Genomic DNA, 23965 nt, shown 5'->3' with positions numbered 1-23965 from the left:
ATTAATACCATGAGGAGGATAGTTTGGGGCATACATTAGCCAGGCATCACAATGATATGGGGCGGGGGAGGGGTGCATATTGATTGGCTGTAGGTTTTGCCTAAGGAACCCTACTGTGGAATTCTATGTCTAATCAGAAAAGCCTCATTGCGTTCAATGGGACTTATGAGTATGTAGTTGTGAAATTTAAGCTAGAAACTTTTGGGCACATCGCTCAAAACCCACATTCCTATCCACTACACTACCCCCCAAAAATATAAAAGGATGAGGACAAAGAGAAGGAAAATCAACCATTTCTGAAGCATAGGGTGATGAGAAAGCTCTTTGGCAATTGGCAGTATTAATTAAAGCCAGAAATGTTATGTGAAAGCTGAGTTTGAATTCACTGTTATATATTTATAGAGTTTTCATGTTTTCTTTAAGGACTAAAAATCAGATCACACCTGGATAATTTTTTATATTTCAATTTTTAATCAAGATTAAGTAAGTTTACTATACAGAAACCCAGACATAAGGGAAAGAAAATTGTCTGAAAGACTAATTTTTGAACTGATTCATAACAGCAACAGAGTAGTATTTATTTATTTATTACATTTCTATGCCTCCCAATAGCCGAAGCTTTATCTTTAATTATACATACAGGGTTTGTGGTTTTTGTTTTTTGTCTGCTTAGCTGACTGCTTTAAAGAATATTTGTTACAGAATTACATGATTACTTATCATTTTCCTTCTATACTAATTTAAACATATTTTCAATAAGCCATTCATCAGATTTGCAAAGCAACATGAAATCTTAATGGGGGGGGGGGGAGAGAGCAGGCAGAAGGGTGCTTATAGCTAGACATATATCAATAGCATTCACTTTTCAGCACTTTTCATACATGATTCTAATTGCAACTCAAATCACTCATAGTCAAATTCATTTAAGCCAGTTGAAACAGCTTTATAAAGCCTTGCATGTGTTAAACCTCCATGCTTATCATGCCAAAGATATCAAAGGCCAATCTTATATAAGCATATTCAAGTGTACATATAATGCATAATAAAATATGTCATTTTGATATTACTGTAATTTACATCAGATAGTCAAAATATACCCATTTTCAGGTAAACTTAATACAAGCTTCTGGACCTTCTTTCCATCATCACCATAGCTTGGCCATCCTGCTGAGTAGTCCCAGCAGTCCAGGGCAGTAGTAGACCACTCTTGGAGACTTATAAACCTGTCCCTCTACTATTTGGGTCTCCTATCTGGGTAGATAGGGCTGGTTTGAGCTTCTTCCTACTGGCAAACAGGAGGCTTGACTCTGTAGATGAAAAAGAGAGAGCAGAGCTTTGCATATTTTCCCTTTTTCTACAAAAAGAGGGGAAGTTCTTCCACACCTGCTGTTGGAAATGCTGATCCATAAAGACATAGATGACAGGGTTAATGCAGCTGTTTGTGAAAGCCAGGCAAACACTGATGGGCAGCGCCCACTTGAGAGCCATCAACGCTTGGCAAGAGAGACCAATGTCCTGCGTTATGATGAAGATGAAGTATGCCTTGATGGTGTTGAAGGGCAGCCAAGAACAGATGAATGCTCCAATGATGGCGAAGATGATTTTAAGAGCATTGTTTCTCCTCTTGCCTAAGCTGACATGGCCCCGAAGCTTGGAGGAAATGGAGCAATAACAGAACAAGATAATTCCCAAAGGCAGCAGGAAAGTCAAGGCAAGTATAACCAAATTGAAGGTGGGAGAGGGCTCCTCGTCCTGACATAAAGATTTGTTTTTTCCCACAAGGATCAGCTTTCTGTAGACCAGAGATGGTATTCCCAACAGAAGGGAGACCAGCCAGATGCAACCACAGCTTATGCCTGTGCTCTTCTTAGTTCCGATGGACTTTGAATCCCAGTGCTTGGAAATCACAAGAAAACGTTCCACGCTCATGCCCGTCAGGAACAACATGCTAGAGTAACGGTTCACAGAGAGAGCATAGCTACTGAACTTGCATAACCCTTCACTAAAGCACCAGTAGCTGAGAGCCTCTGATACAGCCCAGAAAGGCAAAGTACAGACAAAGACCAGGTCAGCTATGGCCAGGTTGAGGACAAAGGTGTCCACCAACCTCTTGCTGCCTTGTTTTCGTGCCATCAGCAGGATCACCAACAGGTTCCCAAAGAAACCAACCAGGAAAGTAATGATGTAGAAGGTGGGGATAAAGATGTAGGCAAATGGCATTTCTTTCAAGATGCAGGTGTCATCATTTGTAATGTTTGAGTCATAGTAGTCTGTAATGGATGATTCAGAGCCACTATTCCAGCTTTCGGTTATCACTGATCCAGTCTCCAACTGAGCAGCTTCCATCTCTAGCCAAAGGCTCACCAAAGACTCTTCAGCACAACTGTTGCAAGGGTTTTCCAACGCACGTTTGATCTAACAGGCTGGGTGTTGTAGTTTAAAGGAGTGGTTTTCTTGTTGTTGTTTTAAAGACTTGTAGTAACTTCCTCTTGTTTTCATGAAGGTACCAAGCAACCATTAGAATGCTGAGATAGACCTAATTTTAGAAGCCCTATAAGAACGCAGAAAGTGTATATCAGCATTCTGGAGTGTGGCTGAAGCGTATATGCATTTCTGATAGTGTTGCATGGTGACAATTTCTTTTCTCGTTGCAGAATTTTAATGTTTTTGAACATATATATATATATATATATATATATATAACTGGATAATGACCATGATAATTACATGAAAGGAAATTGTCCTTTCACATAATACTAATGTCAAAATTGCCTCTCAGGGCTGATGATTTATTTGCAGTGTGGTCTTTATCTGAACTCCCAAACTATTAAACTGCAAATGTTCTCTACAATCACTAGGGGAAAAACATAATTCTTCAACAGGATCCTTTCTATTTGCTGCTAAATATTCCAGTTAAGTTTATGTAGATAAGTGTTTTAACATAGAAAATTAAAATGTACATACTAGTAGCAAAAAGGGGGGGGGCAAATCTTCAAAATGGTACTGGAAAATTTACTTTATAAAATACTAAAAGTCACTTATAAAAAAAACTGATGCATTTTGGTAAATGTCTTCTTTAGGAGCACAAGAATACAGTTTTCTAAATACCTTTTTTGAGATATATTGCCTTAATAGGAAAACTGCATTTTTGTGCCCCTAAAGAAAACTTATTCCTAAACATGTCCGGCATTTTACAAGGGTATTTATACATTAAATTTCCAGGACTCTTTAGCAGCTTTGATTCCTTTTCATGTTTGCTGTCCCCCCCCTTCCTTCAAATTTATATTTACATTAGCAGTTAATTAACTCTTAATTCAATTTTTAAAGTTGTTTCTCGCCTGCCCAAGGGTCTCTACTTCCCTTGCTCGGCTTCGTCCATTTTCTTCTGCTGCCCCTTATGCCTGGAACGCTCTACCAGAACATTTGAGAACTACAAGTTCAACCGCAGCTTTTAAAGCTCAGCTAAAAACTTTTCTTTTTCCTAAAGCTTTTAAAACTTGATTTTGTTCTGACTTTATACTGTTAGTTTTACCCTACCCAGTGCCTGTTTACCCTACCCTGTGCCTGTTTGCTTTCTCTTCTCCTCCTTATTGTTTTATTATGGTTTTATTAGAATGTGAGCCTATGCGGCAGGGTCTTGCTATTTACTGTTTTACTCTGTACAGCACCATGTACATTGATGGTGCTATATAAATAAATAAATAAATAAATAAATAATAATAATAATAATAATGTTTTATTTTTTAAAAGAAAGGAAATACATAAAAGAATCTATAAAATATAAATAAATAGTATTGAATGGATGAATGAATCAGTGAATTAATCAATAAATAACAGGCAACAAACATAACAAATGTGCAAGATGTAAAGTAACTAGATGCAAAGATGGACAGGGCTGCCGTACCTTTAACAGTTACGTGTAAACGGAAATTTTGTCAGATGCAGCTTTTCATTCCTGAGTCAGAATAGCTGTAGCTGCTGAAATTACCCCGCATATTTCCCTGCTTTGCATCTCTGTATGGTCAGTCTAGCAAGATGGATGATAAGATACACATTCAATGTTATCAGAATGGTTTCTGGTAACAAAACGAAAGCTTTATGCTTCCTATGATCAGTAACAGCAGCCACAGCAAACACTGCAGTTGCACTATTAAATTAAATACCAGTTTCTACTTGTCATCTTATTGCTTTCTAGTGCATTACACTAAGCCTGAGGCTGAGTTGTGAGAAGAGCATTCACCTATATATCTTTCCAGTTCATGACTCAGACCACAAACCTTTTAAAAATAAATAGTATCAACGAAAGATGAGGGAGGAGGCACTGGAGAAGTCAATAAAAGTTCTTCCACATACAATCTTCCCTGCTCATATAACGATGGAATCCCAAGCTCATTATGCTTCTATTAGCTTCATCCCATGTACCTTTTTTCCTCGAATTATCCCCTACAGCGCTAAGCTGTCGCCATTGTTGTTAGCTAAATCACATCCTGGGTGGCAGCGCTCCCAAGATCCTTTGCATACCAGGAAATGGGTTTAAGGGGGGAAATGCAAAAAATCATAAAAATCAACAGATGACCCAATCCGATTCAAATTTGGTGTGCTTAAAGCTCTCCTTAATATCTATTACTGTGCCAATTTTGATGTCTTTATCTTTCCACAACTAAAGGACTGGTTCACAATTCTGTCCACGCTGGGGATGTAATGTGTGCGCATATCCTTTCTTTCCCCACCATACATGAAATAATGTGTGGTGTAGGCCTTCATGCTGCCTCCTGTACATGGACAGCTGTACATGCCCTCTCCCCATCCCCACATATTGGATGCTTGGAAATGTGAGTTTCTGAACTGGTCCAAAAGAGTGCTGTATAAATGAAGAATAATGAGGAGAGCAGTAGGTGAAATTTATGCTGAAACCAGATTCTAGCAGTATCTCGTACAACCAAGACAAATAGAGGATCTCTTCATGAACGGCAACCTCACGTTAGCCGTTTCATTGTGGTTATGACTACTAATTCCAAATAAGGTAAACATTTTAACCAGCCTTGACTTCACACCAGTATGTTTACCAATTCCACAAGCTAAGTATAATCAAGTATCAGAGATTTTCTTGTATGTCTGTTATCACACCATCAGGTTCTGTTTGTCCATCTTAGTTAAATACTTTGTTGTTTGTTCTGTTAAATTAACCTGTTTATTTCCAAAATGTCTGCAGGCAAATTTTAAGAACTAAACATTACAAAAAACCCACCTTAGATCACATGAAGGTGTCTCAGTGCTGTGCAAAAGAATGAACTAATGACATTTTGGAAGAGTTTGTCCATAATGACGTAGAGTAGAATTATGTGTATGACCTGTTGGCTTGTGTGCTCCCCTTTGCCCTCTCCTCATTTGACATGGCCATGAGAAGATCAGAAACTTCTGCTTCCATTTTAAACTAACCACAATTTTTGTGTCATCGAATCCAGGACAAACTGTGTTTAGTTTAAACTATGTTTGTCCAAACAAACCCAGTGCCGTGAGCCACCAGAGGCTGCTGCAGTCTGTGTGTGATTGCGGCTGGCCTCATTGCAAGCTCCATCCGACGAGTGTTTTACTGCACGCTTGTTACTGGGTGCTCACGGATTGCTCACATAACGTCGTCTGCCTCTCGCACATCTTCCGCCCCTTCTGGCCTTCTTTGCACCGCAACCCTTCCCCCCCCCCCCCAGAAAAAGTCTGGTTGCTGCTCTCTCTTGCTGGACTGAATGGGCCTTGTTACTTCCTGTTTTCAGGAAGTGACGACAGAAGCGATGGGAGCCACACATTTCTACATAGATGTGATGGGGCCTTGTATGTCCCAGCACTTCGTCTTGTTTGCTTGAAAAAAGAGTCTTTTCCTCACTGTGTGGGACTTGAACCCTGCGTATGACCCTTTGCAGCTTCCGTACCCAAGGAGCTTTTGTTGAGTGCTGTGTGGTGCTCCCTCTTCTTCTTTGTGTGCTGTGGTCCAAAACAGAGGTTGTGAGGAACATATGGGGATTTGAACCCCTGGCGGTACAGATGTGTGAGGACATGTAATAGCAGAGTCAATGCTGGTTCCCCTACTGGGGCTGATGGAGTGAGGGTGCGTTGGCATTGTTCTGCATGTTCTGAGGGAGTGTTCTGGGGTGGGGGGTGTCCCACTGTGAGTCCATTGGTTGTGTCGGTGGCAATGCTGGCATGGTCCAGCCATTCAGTTCATACAGTGACCAACCACCTGCCTGTTGGAAACACATATGTAGGATAGCACCTTTCTGCTCATCTTCCCCACAACTGGTATATATAGACATACTGCCTCTGACACCGGAGGTAGCATATATAGCCATCATAACTAGTAATCAATAAGGGCATTATCATCCATAATCCCTTTTAAAATCACCCAAATTGGTGGCTATCACTACATCTTGTGACAGCGAATTCCATAGTTTAATAAGTTCTTTTGAGTTCTACCAATTCTGTAATTATACTTTAAAAAAAACCCAAATACGTTATTTATTTTTAAAATGTTGTATCCCAGAACTGGCAAATGATACAAAAATAGGTACAATTACATTAAAATACATAATAAAAATACATAAAATCAAATAACTAGAGCAAACAAAGGAGAGGGTGTGTGTGAACACACAGTAAGGGAGATCGCTGCAGATCTGAACTTATCCCCCTGAAAACAACAGCATAATTCTATACATATCTTCTAAGAAGTAAGTCCCACGGAGTTCGGTGGAACATATGCCCAGATAAATGGGTATAGGATTGCAGCCTAAGTGTGCAGTTCTATGGATGTTTAGACAGGAAAAAGTCCTACAACTCACAGCATTCTCCAGCAATACTGTAGGATGCTGGGTGTTGTAGGATCTTTTTCTGTCTAAACATGCATAGGATTTCACCTTTAATTTCTTATTTATCCACCTTTGGTCAAAGAGATATCATAATTTCTCTTATTTGTATAGAACAATTCTGTTTGCTTGTTTTAAACTGCTTTCAGATGCTTGAATAGGAAGGTGATTTCAGATTAAGGGGTTTCCAAAGCATCTAGAGGACCAAAAGACTCACACAGGTGCTAAACATAATTTAATGTTAGCGTTACTTGGTTCTGTTTATGGACAGACTAGAAATCCATAGCTGTAAATGAACCACGCTTGGCAAATCCTGAAGATGATGACATATGCTAATCTTATGAAGTAGGCATCACTTTCCCACCATCCCAACCCATTCCAAGTTAATCTGGCCACTGCTTGAATGCTTCATGATCCTTAATGCTTTGTCCTGGATTGGAGACCTTAAAAAGAGAGGAGGAGAGAGAAAAGAGAGATAGCAAGTCTAAACATATTGTCTTGGTAGAAAGCATTGGGGTGTGTGGAGTGGATCTGCTCCACTCCGAAATTCGAAGTGGAGGTCCAGTGATCAGCTTCTCTGCTTCGATTTTCGGAGCAGCTCCCTTGCTCCACTTCGTTGGATTATCCATCGAAGCGTTGCTCCGCTTTCAGATAACCGCTCCATTGTAATCTATGGAAAGTAACAAAAATGCTTACATCTCCGTCATTTTTAAAGATAAAGAGATGAAACTTGGCACCATGATAGCTCTTAAGTAGCCGTGCAGAGAGCACCCCCACCCCAATTTTGCCCCATTAGAGGAAACAGGCAGATCTCTATTTTTATAAACTGAAGATGCACAGTTGTACATCAGCAAAGTAAAGGATAAAAGATCCCACAAATGTGCAGTTTTGGATATAAATTGGGGTGAATTAACACAGCACCAAAGGAGTAAATTAATACAACCCTACCCTCTGCCCAGCTACTTAAGAGCTATCATTGCGCCAAGATTCATCTCTTTATCTTTAAAAATAACAATGTAAGCAATTTAGCTATTTTCCATGGACTACAATGGAGCAGTTATCCGAAAACAAAGTGGAGCTTCAACAGGGTTCCTCTCTGCTCACAGGTATTCAATGGCTTTTAAACTGTCCCCTCTCCACTTCAAAAACTCGAAGCTTCATCAACACTTCGTCAAAGCTTTGGATTTTCAGAGCAGAGTGCCCAGCCCTAGCAAGCATGCACCTCTCCACAAGGTCCTCCATGGAACTCCATGCAAAAGTTAGCTTTAATGGTGAATTTAAGTCTCATGTATCTACGGTTTGGGGGAAGCTAGTATTGCTGGAGCTAGTGCACAAATTATTAGCAAATTTCCTGCCCCCCTCCCAAAAAAAGAAAAGAGGGGTCCAGCTGGGGTTGGGAGCCTAGTAAAACTTGCAGTGCACTCAAAAATGGCAATATTTTCTTCATAAAAATGCCATGTTGAACAGCGAAATGAAATATATATAAATAAAAAGACAGTCATGCCCACCAGGCTCAGCCTATAGAGCAGGTTCCAATCTGTCCATCCCTCCCTGTATGACTGTGTCCTCAACAGTCATGCCTGTGTCCAAAAGCTGCTTATCAAATGGATAGTCCTTGCTTCGGACTTCATCCTGCTTCCCTCTCCCTGTGGTTAGCTTGAGCATTGGCTCTGCAGGCAAGCAAGAGGCCGATGTTCTTGTCCCACGTTGAATTGCTCTCGATGATCTTCAGGCAGGGAGCCATTCTGACAGAAACGGCAGTTGCAGCTCACCTCTCATGTCTGCCTTATGCCTGTTTCGGTAGTCAGCTTAATCTTCTTCAGGCTCTCTTTGACAAGGATGAACTCAGGCCTTCCCTCTTGCTCTGCTTTCAGGGCCAGCTCTCGCTCGTACTGCAAAGGAAAGGGGGGAAAATGTTAAGTCTAGCAAGAGCAGAAATCCCACACAATCCTTAGGCTGCAATCCTCCTCCAAGCCACAGAGCTCCATCACACCAGGGGTTAATACGCTCCCTACCTTCGCTTCTCCCCCCCCCCCCCCGGTGTTTTTGTTCTCCAGTTACTTCCTCTTTCAAAAGAGGAAGTACAGAACGAGCACGAAGCCCATTGAGTCCGCTGTTCTAATGGCGCTGCTTCTCCTGCACACAGCAAGAGAGAGCAGCAATTCCGAGTTTAAAAAAAACATTGGACTTAATGAGGGCTTTTTTGTGGCGCGAGGAAGGCCAGAAGGGGTGGAAGGCGTGTGGGAGGCAGAGGACATCATGTCAGGGACCTGAGCAAACTCCATGAATGCCCAGTAACGAGTGTACAATAAAATGCTCCTCAGATGGAGCTTACAGTCTCGCAAATTATTGAGTTACATTGCCGTTTTTCATGCTGGAACTTAAATGAGCTGAAAATGCTTAGAGGGTGGCATTGCTTCCCAGGACTGACACACAAATTGCTTTTGTTCTACTCCCTGTCACTTCTGGTTAGGTAGACTTTGCATGTTTTTGAAACTGTACAAAACTCTGAAAGACCTGCAAAAGTGAGATGAATGTTTACATTCCGATCAGCAGCCCTTCTTTCAAATAAACTTCAACTTTCTTGAAAGAAGTGGCCCCTTGATTCCAACCTCGATTATTTATGCTAACATTTATTTATTTATCTATTTGTGCTAAAATGTTTCTTCCACTTTCCGCCTCCAATGGAGATGCCCAGTGCAGCTAGCAAGATACAAGCACAACAACGAAAGTAAAAACAATAATAATCCAATCATTAAAATTACTAACTAAATAACAAAGACATCACGAGATTGAACACAGTCGAAAAAAGAACCGGGAGAGTCAAACAAACAGATAATAACTTAAACAGAAACATAATAGCAGTCTTGCTGAAAGAGAAAAGTCTTCAAAGGCTGGCAGAAAAACAAGGAAATTGGAAGATCTAAGATCTTGGGGCAGGGGGTTCCACAACATGGTGCTGTGATAGGAACATCCCTCTCACATCCCAGATCACAAGGCATGACAACCCATTATGGGTTATTTAACACTGGTGGTACCGGAAGTTACTTTAAATATGTAGTCTCAATTGAGGGAAGTTGCCATGTCATCCAAACCCACCTATTGGGGGTTATGCGGATTTCTGATCCACTTTTTGCCCCTTGGCTTTCTCCTTTGTTTTTGAAATGTTTATTTGTTGCATTGCTTATTGTTTGCTTTCTGTTATTGAGTTCGATTCATGTTTTAGTTGTAAGCAGCTTTGCATAGCTCATCTGCGCTGGGGAAGCAAGATATAAGTGTTGAGAATAAATAATCAAAGACGCCTGGTCAGACAGGTGAGGGAGCATAGGTCAGTAGCAGAGTACAGATTTTATCTTCAGTTTCTGTAAATTACAAAAAGGAGCCCAGGTAGGATTTTCCTTGTGATGGCTCTGCCTCCCACAAGAGCCTTGCTATTGCTATGTGTGATTTCTACCATCCAGGCCATTTGGCTTTGATGAGTGGATGTGAGATGGTGATTACTGGCTTTGTTAGGAGATCATTAGCTGTGATAATTTTCTATATACTAACAGCAAACTCATTCTTTTAGTGTGAATCCCTTTGTAGTCAAAACTGCACTTTTGACGCACAAGGCAAAGGTTTCAACAGGCTTTGGGGAACCCAAAGGTTTGCAGAAATACAAACGATATTTAGGCAAATACCCCTGAGGGGTTGGGACTGAGCATGCTCAGTGGACATGAAATGCCAGTTGACTGTTGGGTGGGGGAGGGGAAGCAGAAAACTATCAACAGGAAATGTAATGGAGTACCCTGGAAAGGGGCATAATTGGCTGGAACTCTAAAGAGGAGCACTCTACACTGCAATATTTTGTTGCAGGTCCCCTTTGGACTAGAATAATAATGTTCGATATGATAAAGTTCTCTCAGCCATTTTCTTAAACTGGTTAATCTTTGGAGATGCTTCTTCAACTCCTTATTGAACTTAAAAAAAAAAAACCTATGTTGGTTTCCTTTAGCACCAACATGCTCTTATATTCAGATATTTGTTAAGTTGCGTACATTTAATATATAGCCATGAATGAGTGAGCCAGTGTGGTGTAGTGGCTAGAGTGTTGGACTGGGAGTTGGGAGATCTGGGTTCTAGTTCCCACTCAGCCATGGAAACCCGCTGGGTGACTGTGGGCCAGTCAGAGACTCTCAGCCCAATCTACCTCACAGGGTTGTTGTGAGGATAGAAATGGAGAGGAAGAAGAGGATTATGTACACTGCCTTGGGTTCCTTGGATGAAAAAAGGTGGGATATAAATGAAATAATAAATTAAATAAATAAATAAATAAATAAAGCTGACCTCTTTCATTTGTAATAGTAATTTTTTTTTAGGAGTAATTGAGTTTGAGGTTATTTCTTTCTTATACTCAGACTCCACCAGATGCTCCCTCTCTGTCAATAAAGCACCACCTTTGTAGAGTTTTGCCTTATACTAGGAATCTGCCTTTGATTCCATTGTGGCATTGAAAACCAGCAGTGGCCCCTCATAACTGCCAACTGGCAGGCACCACAACCTCTCCTACACTGTGACTGTTGCCGTGCCTGCCCACCTGGATTCCTCAAACATAAGGTAAACCAACGCTCCCTTGTTTAGCCGGGCCTCCCTTTACTTCCCTAATCACTCTGATCTTGACCCAGCAGCGTCACAGCACTGTGCAAGTAAAGCAGTAAAAAACGTTGGTAGCTACAGGAAGAAGTAATATGCACCGCCACCTGGCTGTGGGAGTACCCTTGTGTTCTATTATGTCAGAACACTGTAACCTTAGTAATAAACCCTGCCAAACAATGAACTTGTCGTTATATCATAGCGAGGTCCAAAGACAGGGACCCTAGTGCTGGCTGTACTGAGGTCCATATTAGGAAATGAATAGTGATGGGAGAAAGAACCAGTAAATATAATTATGGAGAGGGGGGAGAGTTGCTATCATGGCATAGTCATCCTTGATCTTTTGGGGGGGCTGTTAAGGATGAATATGCACCTCTGGTAGTAGAATGAGGGAGAGTTATGTTATGAGGTGAATAAAGAGGGACAAGTTGTTGCTGTGATAGATATGGACTAGAGGAGCTAATGAGGAATGGATGGAGCAGACCTGGTCAAGTTTCTGCTGCCGTTTTCTCAGCTCTTCTTCTAGATCTGTCAAGGGCTTCTGGATTTCTTCTTGCTGCTTCAGCTGCTTGATTCTCCTGGCTTCTAGTACTCTTTGAAGCTCCGGCTTGTGTTCTGGAAGCAGTCCCCTATAGAAAGGAACAAAAGGAAAAGTCTGTGGTTCTTTTTCATTACTTTTCTTACTTTGTTTTTCCCTGTCCAAAACTCCTGCCATTTCTCGCTTCCCCTTTTTAGTTTGGCAACAGGTTTTGTAAAAACCCAGAACTCTTTTGATAACAGAAATGAATGATGCTGTGTTTGGGCCCTCAACTCAGTTTTCTTATTTTTCCTGGGAAATTTAGTCTCCATTCTCCAAGCCCTTTTTACCCAGTGCTCCATTAAGCTGATGGGAAGTTTCAGGTGATTTCTTTCCTTTGTGTCAGGCCAAACTCTATAGCCCTCCTTTTCTCATTTGGCTCAATGGAAATCCCATGCTACCATGCAGGGTGGTAGGTTTAGGTATTTTTCAGAGATATCACATTGGCCTATATCCAAGCCAAAAGACTTTATACCAAGGGGTTGGAGGGTGGTAAGGTGTGTGTGTCCATTGTATGCCATTTCCTCAGGATGGCTGTAGCACTGAAATCACAAACCAAAGACATGTGGCCGCAATTGTATGAAACTGGGAACATAGTCCTTATTCTGTACTATAAAGGGTAGAGAGATTGTGTTCTCATTTTCATACAATTGGAGGTCTTGTGTCTTTAGTAGTGGTTCCCTGTGGGGATCCTTCCCCTCTGATTTTTCATGTTGAACAGAAGAGCCAACTCCCTTACTAGGCAAACCCTGGATTATAGAGCCGCTCACCTCCTATGAGTGAAAAGAAGCTCCCGGTGCAAGTCCCGGTGGTGCCTGGACTCCTTCACTGGGTTTGGCAGTTTCTTGGGCTCAATGAAGCTTCTATGGCTTTCAGATGTCTGGTAGGTGCCATGCTCAAAGCTCCTGCTGTCCCCATCTGGAATGTAATGATATGATGACAAAGGCCTTCTGCAATACAGCTCAGGGGCCAGTGTTTTTCAGCAAACAGAAAGTTCCTTAGAATTCTTCACTTTACTTTCTTACGACAAGTGCCTACAAAGCTCCTGTGCAGAGTTTCTCCAAGACCTTAAAACAGCCTACCCCAGATGTAGAATCCTCCTGATCTTTTGATGAAAGCTCCCATAATCCTCAACCAGCATAGCAAGTGCCCATGATGATGGGACTTTTAGTCCAATGCAACTGGAATGCTGCCCTAAACTATTTGAACAACAGCAAACTTTGGAGAGTTTTCTAAATGTTTATGGAGATGGAATGACTTGGATAGGCTTATTGCTGTGTAGAGCTCCCTCAACACCTGAGTTTCCTGAATGACTTGGGTGATCACAAAGCAATTGCCATGCAAGGGGGCTCAAATGATCTTCCATTTTTGAGATTTAAGGCAGGTTTTTCCTTTATCATAGCAGGTCAGCCACAGATGGCCTATCATGATGTCTGTAGTGTTAACTCTTCCACAGTTAATTATTATATAAACACGCCCTCGTGTGGTGAAAACCACACATGTCAGCCACTGAACATGTTCAGTACTTGAAATCCATAGTTGTTACCTCTATTTTGCCACAAGAAGGGCACATTTATTTTATATAAGCAAAATTCTGCATTGCAAAACATTCTAAACTCCATTATAAGTGGAGACAAGGACAACCAAGTTCAAAGCAAAGGAGAGGCGGATAGACAATTGGACTTGGACCAAGCAGAACTGGATTCAAATCCCTTTTTAATCCTGAATCTGAATGAGTGCAAACGTTATAAATAAATATAAAGAGGGAAAATAAAATAAATTCATTTTTCTATGTCCTTGTGTTGTAAGGAGACTGTCAATGTTCACTCAGAGTGACGTGGGGGGGAAATCTCAAGGTAAATGTCTTGCATTTCCCTGGGATAGAGAGCTTTTCTACACAAGGCTATTAATCACTGTATCTACTTTCAGTTTTGTCACAGAACTGAGATCCAGGCACTATGCAAAGAGCTTTCCCTTTCCTGCTACATAACTTCTAGGTGGCACAGTGCTATAGCAGAATATCTCAATTATACAAGTAAGACAATACCTTTTATTTTGCTTTCAGAAATAATACTCCATTTCCCATGCTCTAAAAAAACACAGAAGCGAAACTGAAAGATTACAAAATCGTCTAAAGAGGTTGTCAACAACTGTGTGTAAAGAATCATGAGCACACAATAAATGCCTAGTGTAGAAAAGCTCAGAAGAGTGAGCTGTTCTTGGACAGTCCACCCTTCCCCAACTTAATGCCCTGCAGATGTCTTGGACTACAACTAGGGATGATGGGAATTGTAATCCAACACATCTGGGAGGCACTGGGATGGGGAAAGCTGGGATAGTCTTTAGGGCAGGTTAGTCAACCTGCTGGTTCCCTCAAGATGTTTTGGACCACAACTCCCATCACCGCCATCCAGCACGTTTGTTGTGAGCTGATGGAAATTCCAGAATATATGGAGGACACCAGGCTGCCAACCCCTGCTTTAAGGGATGGCAGGTTGTTATGATTCAGTGCAGTGTTACATTTTGCAGAACAGCAGGAATTGCCCATCAGGCAGCAAGATCAATCATCCCTCTGTGTTGCGTGTTGAATCCTCGCTATTCAGTACTAAACCCTTTAAATGCCTTTGTAATATTTATGCCTTTATAACATTTATATTTCACATATTTATTTAAAATGTTTAAACATGTCTTTCTTGTTTTGCAGACCAATGTAAGGTGTAATATTTGTTACCTGGAAAAAATGTGATACTATCTCTAGGTAATGCATCTATTGCTGTTCTGCCGCTGTATTGAGTGGGGCTTTATTAGTGTCATGGGGATTGCTGGGATATTATTTGTGATGTTTGTGAGGAGCAGGACCAACATAACTCTGCTGCTGCCCCCCTGACAGTTCTTTCTGAAACTCAGCACTGGAGCGTTTACCTATCCCTGTTTTTTGAAATAAAAAGCTCTTGTTGTTCTTACTTTTTAATTATTTGGGGTTTGGGTGCTCTCTGTTCCTTGTCCAAGCCCATACCTCTTGTTACATTTTTTTAAAAAAGGTGGTGATGAACAGCAGACTGGCTATGCCACCACTACTCTCTAGCAAAATTATTTCCTCCATCTTCTGTCATGGAGGAACAAAATAGTGCTGGGAACAGAGCTTGTGGTAAGATCATGCTAAAAAAGAAGTGTGTTTGGGCACACTTATTTTAAAAATGTAAGACAAGCCATGCTGGATCTGACCAAAAGCCTATCTCAGTCTTCCTCAACCTGTTGCCTTTCATATATTTTGGGCTACAACTCCCATCAGTCCCAGCTGTGCTGGGAATGATAGGACTTGTAGTCCAAAAATTGGAAGGGGGCAGATTGGGGAAGGCTCACTTACCTAGTCCAGCTCGTGTTCCCCATCTATAACATATAAAAAGGCTCTATGAAATTCAAAACGGAACTTGGTGTGAGTTCTAATAGTCACATGCCTTTCCAAGGATTTCTTGCATGGAAGAAAAAGAAATCAGGACCATCCTTCTCTGATGTTCACAGCCAGAGGCAATGAGGAAATTCCATGAGGAAGAGTAAGGCAACCTGCTTTCTATTCCTAAGAAGATGAGCCTCCACCCACCCACTCCCAGATCTCCATCCTTGTGTACCTTTACCAATGTTTACAAACCTTTTCCCTACTTTTTTTTTGGGGGGAGGGCATTGTTTGTTTGTTTACTTAGATGTAGAATATTCTTACCTGGGCTTAAGCTGCTCTTCTGAGTTCTGTATTCACCCTAAAACAAAAACAAAAAAAGGCTGACATTAGGGAAGAGACAAGCATTTCACCACCAAGCAGGATATAGCAGTATGAAAGCGGTATATGGTCTGTGTCAATGGGCCCCAACAGTTGTCAGTGCACTTCAATACTGCTATAAAGCAGTAGTATGGCTCCTGCCTTTTATATACTGCTTTCATACCACTTTCATAGTGTAATATCCTGCTTGGTGTAGATTAGGCCCCCAGGAGAATAATGTATTGAAGATGTCGTCATCTGGAAACCCACCCACCCCCCATAAAATTCCATGAATGTAGCAAGATGATGGCACCATAAAGGTCTCATCTGGAAGCACCTGTCATGTCATGTGAATATACAGCAGGGCACCAACAATGCACTTTCAGGTGTTTATTATAAAATACAGTAAAAGTAATGTAAGTAGAGGAAAGTGAAAGAATAGGAGTTCGTTCTTGGTTCATCACTCTTAAGGCATGGCTCAAGGGCCTAATCATTATCAGCTCTTTCACTAGCCACTGCATGAAGACTTTATGGCCATAGCTAGACCTAAGGTTTATCCCTGGATCGTCCAGGGGTCAAACCTGTTCATCTAGGTGACACACAGGGGATCCAGTGCTCAGGCAGGGGCGAACCCTGGATGATCCCAGGATAAACCTTAGGTCTAGCTGTGGCCTATGTCATGACTTCCCTTCGATTTTGGAGTATTTAAATCAGCAAATGAAAGGAGCCAGACAGAAAATATATACCTTATTTCTATCGTTGGATAAAGCATACCTTCCAGGTGACCCGAATAAGCAAGAACCTAGAATAATATTTATTCATATGGCTGGTATTGAAAAGGGTCCAGATAATAACGGCCCTGGAGCTTCCCCACCCCATCTACTACACATGGGTCTTGTTTCTTTTGCAAATCAAACTTTTATACTGGCCTGGCAACTGATAGGAAAATTCACAGACAGTACACATCACTAAGCTAGCTAGTCTATGCCATATAACTTCCCACAATGATATTCTTTCTCCCATCTCTTCTATTTTGCCCTGATCATTCACAACATCTTCTCAACATGGTGAGGCTATTCTGGCTCTCTCTGACACTCTGTGGAGCTTTGAAAGATTAGATTTTCCATCTCCGAGCAGATTCCCCTTTTAATCCACTGCTGATTAGCCCATCATCTGTCAGGCTGAGGCTGTGTCCCTCATCCAAAGGAAACAAATGCAAAAATATTGTGATGCTGGCAAGGCCCACCCTCTGCCTGCACATTTCATGGACGGTGGGGAGAGGCTACGAATGCACTGAGGTGGGTGGCGGAGAGCTCGATGACCCAGGCAAATGAGTGCTGCTTTAATGTGCCTTCACACAGATTTTTGAGGGCACAGCCGAAACCAGCATACATTTCTGATGTGTTCTTATATGGAGTTGGGAATAAAGCGGAGCATCGCTGACACACATATCCAGGGCTGGCCCAAGATATTTTGTAGCCTGAGGTGGAGAGCAAGTTCACGTACCTATACTCTTCCATGTACAGAAGCCCAATATTGGTCAAAAGGCGGGATACAAATAAATATAATAATATAATAACTGGACTGGCAGATGAACCTTTCCTCAACCCTGGTGATGGACAGCATCCACTACTGAACCTGAGGGTAGCTGGGTGTTGTAGGACTTTTTTCTGTCTAAACGTGCCTAGGATTGCATCCTAAATGGTTTTAAAGCCATCATTCAAAGCACCATCTCTATTCTTGTTAAGGTCAGGGAGGTGCATGCAGCTTTTTCGGCATGCTTTTTGCCTCTCGATACAACCTCTCCCCACCATTGGATATGAAATGTTGATTCATGTTGCTTTTCTACGCACCAAGGCAAATGAGATAGGAACTGCGAAAGCAAAAGCTTCCTCTTGCTTCCTCTGTTGCGTAAACATCCCCGGTGCTAAAAGCAGCCTTTCTGGCAGGCGTTCTCGAACCCCTGGGCTTAGCTGTGCTTGGGCTGCTATGGAAAGGACATAGGGGAAAGGGGATTGGTTCACTGGATCAATGTAAGAGTGAAAATGATGACTAGACATAGAAGCTGGATTAAGTATAATCCAGGAGTTTATCGCCGCAGGAGACTGTTTTGCGGGGGCAAGTTCTGTTTGTTTCTTTTGCCTGTGACAGGGCAGGTGCAGCATCTGAGACCATCACCTTCTGAGCCATAATAGCCCTGTGTAGAAGGGAGGCCACTGTTAATGTAGAGCTCTTATGTGACATCACATGCATCTGCAGTCACTGAGCATGATCAAGCATTTTGTACCCTTGAGAAATACTACACACACCATTTCCTAACAGGTAGAACAGGGGTGCAGAGCCTCAGACCTAAGGGCCACATCTGATAGAGTGACCATATGGAAAGGAGGACAGGGCTCCTGTATCTTTAACAGTTGTATAGAAAATGAAATTTCAGCAGGTGTCATTTATATGCATGCAGCACCTGGGGAAATTCCCTCTTCATCACAACAGTTTAAATCTGCAGGAGCCCTGCCTAGTGTGACCAGATACAAAAGACAGCAGGGCTCCTGCAGCTGTAACTGTTGTGATGAAAAAGGAATTTCTCCAGGGGCTGCAGGCGTACAAATGACACCTGCTGAAATTCCCTTTTCTATGCAACTGTTAAAGAATCAGGAGCCCTGACCTCCTTTTCATGTGGTCACCCAAACATCTGACTCATATGAGGTTACAATCTGGTCCTCTGGATAGTTCCCCAATGGCCCTGCCCCCTTTTTTCCTGAACACTGATCATGTGGCAGTGTCTTAGTTCTCTCACCCCCTGCAGCATTCTAAAAGGTTAAAATTCCTCTCCTATAGCTTACTAGCAGTAAGAGCTTTAAGCTAAAATATGCTTATATCGTTTGTATTTTGGTTCCACCCCTTTTGCTTTTGGCCTCACCCACCTCTGGAACGTCCCCCCCAGCTTCTCCGAAATGGAATTCGGCCCTTGGGCTGAAAGAGGTTCGACACCCCTGATGTAGGAGATTCCACAACAGCATTTACATAGTTCAGAGGCAATGGAGGTTTTAGCCTTGTTGTGGGTGGCATAATATTGCTGATCAACCAGTGCGTGTGGGAGTCTGCCACTTTTTAGTAAAAATGTAATACAAATGTGTGGCTTACAGAGGGAGCTACAGTGTACAAAGGGGCAGAGAGATCAAGGAAGGAAGGAAAAGTAGAGGAAAATTGATGCTGAGAGACAGTAGCCTTGTTTATCCTTACATTCCCCGCCCCCCCCAAGAAAATGTATGCTCCCATGCTTTGGTATTCTAGTGGGGAAGCATTCAGCTTCTATTTAAGCATATATATATATATATATATATATATATATATATATATATATATTCACAAAATGGCTCAGAAAGAGGGGGAACATATACATGTCCCTGGATCCCTGATAGCATGGACACCATCCAGGAGCTCCGTGTGATCTTTTCACTACTGTAATTTCAACACAAAAATACTTCTTTGAATGAGGACATCTTGTTTCTCTGCAACTAACCACCACACAGGTATCACTCAGAACATTAAAAGGCCTTAACACTGATTTCTGTGAGACTGGTGCTGTTTGGAACAAGACTGGTATGTATTTTATTCATTCAAACTGCCCTGTCCTGGATGCTTCAGGTAGGCAATAGTATTTTCCACTAACAACATTATTTAAATAATTAAACATTCATGTTAAAAAAAGAAAAACATCCACTACATTAGCCTAGCCCCAATCAAGTTAAAATCATGTGGCCCCAAATACAAAGATTTTATAGTACAACTCAGAAAAACTCAGGGTGAAGTGTTCAAGCATCTCCAGAAGAATATTCCACAATTGGGATTTGTCAGCTGTCTTTATCAGATCTTTATCTTAATTGAAATTGTTTTAGCTGTTTAAATTGTTTTAAAATTTGTATGTTAAAAATGTTATGCTATGTTTTTATTATCTTGTATTTGTGGTTTGTAGTTTTTGTGAACCTCCCAGAGAACTTTGGCTATTGGATGGTATAGAAATGAAATGAAATTGATGATGATCTCCTTGATGAAGCCTGCCTGGCGCCAATGTTGTTATCTTTTCGGTGCCAGGTTAAAACTGCCCTCTTTTTCTCAGGTATTTGACAGCATATAATGAGTCTTTAGTCAGGTCCTGGATCATCTTATATGTTTTTACATAAATGACTTTTTTGCTCGTTGTATAATATATTTTAATGATTTTTAAGTTTTGTGAACTACCCAGAGAGCTTAGGCTATGCGGCAGCATAGAAAAAGAATGAATGAATAACAACAACAACAACAACAACAACAACAACAACTCAACCATCAAACCCCAGTCTCTTGAGAAATTGTCACAGTCACATGTCTCATGTCGTGTAGAATGCTTCCTGATGAACAGCTGCTACCAGTGCCAATCCAAATTGTGAAGCTATTCCATTAACAACCTTCATGGAATTTTTATGGTAAAAAAGAAAGACTGAAGGAGCCATGCAAAAACATGGGCAGGTTGCCAATGAAAGAAAACACCATTCTAGAACCCCTGTAAAATTCCATGAATGAGAGGCAGGTAAAAAGCCTCATCTGGAAGCACCTCAGCACACAGAGAGCATAGACAGCGAAATGTGCTGGACTGACCAAAGAGATCTCATCATAAAGCAACTCACCCGTTTTGATTGGGAGCCCCCCATGGCCGTGAACTGGAGGAACCTTTTTTTCTCCCTTCTTCTTTTCTTTCCTTTAAAGCTGTAGAATGTTGTCTCTGAAGTACTTACAGGGCATCCAAAGTTGCAAGAACAGTTTCTTTTAGAAAACACCTGTGCCACAGATCTCTGTACTTCAGCATGAAACAAGTTCCCCTGTTTGTTTTTCTTTGCAGAGGAGACAGTAATGTGATTGTGGATGGACCCTGCTTCTTTTAGCAGGCTCTTCACAAAACCTATTAAAGCCCTTAGACTAATCCCTGGGTGTGTGGTTGGATGTAAGGAGGCAGAAAGGCAGGTGTCATGTGACATGTTCCTTTAAGAACCTTGGACTGATTAAGCAGAGGATGTCATTTTCCAAGTCTGGAGCTCTGAAACACTGCTTAGGATGACTCAGGTTCAGCAGAACCTGGATGATTTAGTTAACTACCCTTTGGAACATTACACATCAAATAAAGTTATTTGAGCTGCCATCCTAACAATGCAATCCTGCATATACATTTGTTTACAGGGACTGGCCAACGAGACCCATCACACCAGTCCTTTTCCAGCTTCATTGGCTGCCATTCCAAGTCTGGGCCCGATTCAAAGTGCTGGTATTAACATTTAAAGCCCTAAATGGCCTGGGGCCAGGTTATCTGAAGAAACGCCTGAACCCTAAGATCATCCTCAGGGGTTCTTTTCCGAGAGCCACTGCCAAAGGAAGTGAGGCAGGAGGAGGGCACCTGGCTGTGGAATGAGCTCCCTAGAGAGGTTCACCTGGCACCTACATTATACTCTTTTCAAAGCCATGTGAACAGCTTTTTATTTTCCCAGTTTATCATCTTAGTTTTTTAACTTTGCTGACTTAAATCTGTATTTTAAATCTGTATTAATCTCTGCATTGCTGCTTGGTTTTATCCTGGTTGTGGTTTTTATATTGTACTTTTATACTGTGATTTTATACTTTTTTTAAAAAAAAATACATTGAATTGTCTTCGTGGTTTTAATTTTTGTGAACCGCTTAGAGAGCTTTGGCTATTTGGCAGTATAGAACTGCAATAAATAAATAAATAGATCACCACTTATGCTAGGACCACAGGGGAACACCCAGTATGTCTAATGCATGCTGTGATCAGGGAGGGAGGGAGGGAAGGCTCAATTTCAGAGACAGAGAATGCGAAACTATGATGGCCCTGGAAACCACACCAGTGCCTACCAAACATGGACTGTGTTGCCATCACCCATATGCTGCCCACTCATGGAAGAAGCCATGGTGATGGGGACATGCCTCTAGCATAGGAAATTAATGATAATGTTATTTATAGATTTTATGTTCTGCTATATTGTATTTTGTAAGTGTCAGGGTTCAAAACTCAGCCATAAACAATGGTGAGGTTAGCATAAACAATAGTGAAGGATCATGGGATTCGTAGGCCAAAACATCTACAAGTTGCCCATCCATGACCTACAGTCCAACATTCTCAAGGCCAGAAAGGGGGGGGGACTTGTTACATTTACAGGGCATTCCTTTACATGTCTACTCTGAAGCAAGTCCCATTGAGTTGAATGGGTCTGACATTGTAACCTAAGGCTGCAGCCCTTTACACCAGGGAGTGCCACCCCCTACAAGGATTCCGTGACTGCTGCTGAATGAAGTGCTACCTTTATTCCTTCCACCAGAGATCCTCATAAAGAATGCTTGGATATGTATGTGTGTGCATGGCCCTGACCCCTGAGAAAGCAACACATGCAGCCCCCGAGGCTGAAAAGGTTGGGTGCTCCAACTATGCACACTTACCCGAGAGTAACTCTTTGGGATTTATTTCTGAGTAGACACTTATAGGATTGCACTGCACAAGTTGTTTTGTGCGACAGACAGTGTGCTCCAGAAGTAGAAGGTCTTTTCTACATGAGGCATTTATCATGCACTCACGGTCATTCCCGAGTTCTTTAGATGACAGTGTGATTCTCCAGTTTCATTTCTGTGTCAGCCAACACTTTCAGCAAGTGTGTTGTTTTTTAGAGCAGGGAAAATGCAGAATTTAATTGTGAAAGTGAAAGAAAGCATGATTTCCTTTTGTGTATTTGCACTATACCACTATGCCACCTTGAAGTTATGTAACAGAAAAGCAGGAAAGGAAACTCTCCTCATGTAGTGCTTGGATCTCAATTCTGGTTAGATGACATTGTCTAAAGAACCCGTAAACAACCATGAGTAAGGAATGGTGAGTGCATGATAAATGCCTCATGTAGAGAAGCCGTAAATGTGTGTCTAGCACCTATGCCTTCCCCCATTTTTACAATAGAGTAGGTGCAAGGCCCCCAGTATGGATCTTAAAAGCCCCCTACTCCCCACACTAGGGTTCTGATCCAGATCAGGGCCCTGTGTCTATTATAGAATAAAATATGGGTTGGAGGGAAGATGTAGTTGTTAGTCAAGATTTAAATGTCTCTTTTGGCCCTGAGACTAGAACGCTACAGTCCACAACCATATCCATACATAAAACCCGATTCTATGCATATTGATTCAAAAGTAAGTTCTACTTGTTGGGTTATTGTGCCAGAACTTTTCTCCTTCTGGAACTCTGTTTGTGCTCAGAAACAAACACACATCACGCAGGTCTTACACAGCAGAGCTGGTTTATTTCCTTCAGGCTTCTGTGCAGTCCAATTCAGATCAGTTCAGATCAGCACACTGAGGCATACACAGAGAGCAGTGATCGTAGAGCAGTGATCAGTAAGCAGTGATCAGTTCCATTTTACACAAGTGAGAAACTATATACAGATCTACACAATTCTTATCTACATTACATACAGCTGTGATGAGGCTAACTTAGAATCTTGGCAAGGTTCCCAGAACAGCCTCTATCTCAAGGTAATTGCCCACAGATATACTTTCTCTGTTTAACCCTGAGATAGCCATACACACACAATTTTAATGACTAAGCAAGTATTTCTTTTCATATACTTAACAGTCCTCCTCTTGCGCATGTTGTTTAAATTGTGTTACAATCTGAGACCTAGCTTTAAAGCATCTCTTTGTGTTTTACCATTGAACCTTCCACCTGTCCTTTCTCATTTTGTTTTACTTTGAATACCCATTTACAGGTAATGGCTTTACGACCTTCAGGTAAAGGTACTAGCTCCCACGTTTCATTTTTTTCCATTGCTCTGATTTCCTCTGACATTGCTTCATGCCAGCCCTGAGCTTCTGTAGGTTCCATTTCCTGAATTTCCTCAAATGAAGTAGGTTCATAGGCTATTAGTAAAGCTCTATGAGAAACCTGTTTGCTTTGGTATTCATCTGAGTAACGAATTGGAGCTTTGCGTTCCCTTTCTGATCGTCTTGGCATAGTTACAGGCATAGTTTCCTCCTCTACAGTTTCTTCCCCCTCCCTCTCTTGCTGAGATTGTTCAGGAATTTCTTCTGTTTCTACAGCTTTCTGTTCTACAGGCAAACTTA

At 41.6% G+C, this 23965-nt stretch overlaps 2 protein-coding genes across 2 annotated transcripts; both read right to left on the bottom strand.

Moving 5' to 3' along the window:
- Positions 1–1215: 1215 nt before the first annotated feature.
- On the bottom strand, positions 1216–2346 carry GPR25 (G protein-coupled receptor 25). The gene has a single exon (XM_063118834.1). The coding sequence runs from the start codon at positions 2344–2346 to the stop codon at positions 1216–1218; it is 1131 nt and encodes a 376-aa protein (XP_062974904.1).
- Positions 2347–7250: 4904 nt separating this feature from the next.
- Positions 7251–20508, bottom strand: LOC134406348 (protein FAM107B-like). The gene is made up of 6 exons (XM_063137753.1): positions 20485–20508; positions 15782–15818; positions 12834–12981; positions 11971–12115; positions 8627–8746; positions 7251–7297 (listed from the first exon to the last, which is right to left on the bottom strand). The coding sequence occupies exons 1-5, from the start codon at positions 20506–20508 to the stop codon at positions 8630–8632; spliced, it is 471 nt and encodes a 156-aa protein (XP_062993823.1). The 3' UTR covers positions 7251–7297; positions 8627–8629.
- Positions 20509–23965: the final 3457 nt, after the last annotated feature.

The sequence above is a fragment of the Elgaria multicarinata genome, chromosome 1, assembly GCF_023053635.1.
Source record: "Elgaria multicarinata webbii isolate HBS135686 ecotype San Diego chromosome 1, rElgMul1.1.pri, whole genome shotgun sequence".
NCBI lineage: Eukaryota > Metazoa > Chordata > Lepidosauria > Squamata > Anguidae > Elgaria > Elgaria multicarinata.
This window is presented reverse-complemented; position numbering and strand designations above follow the sequence as displayed.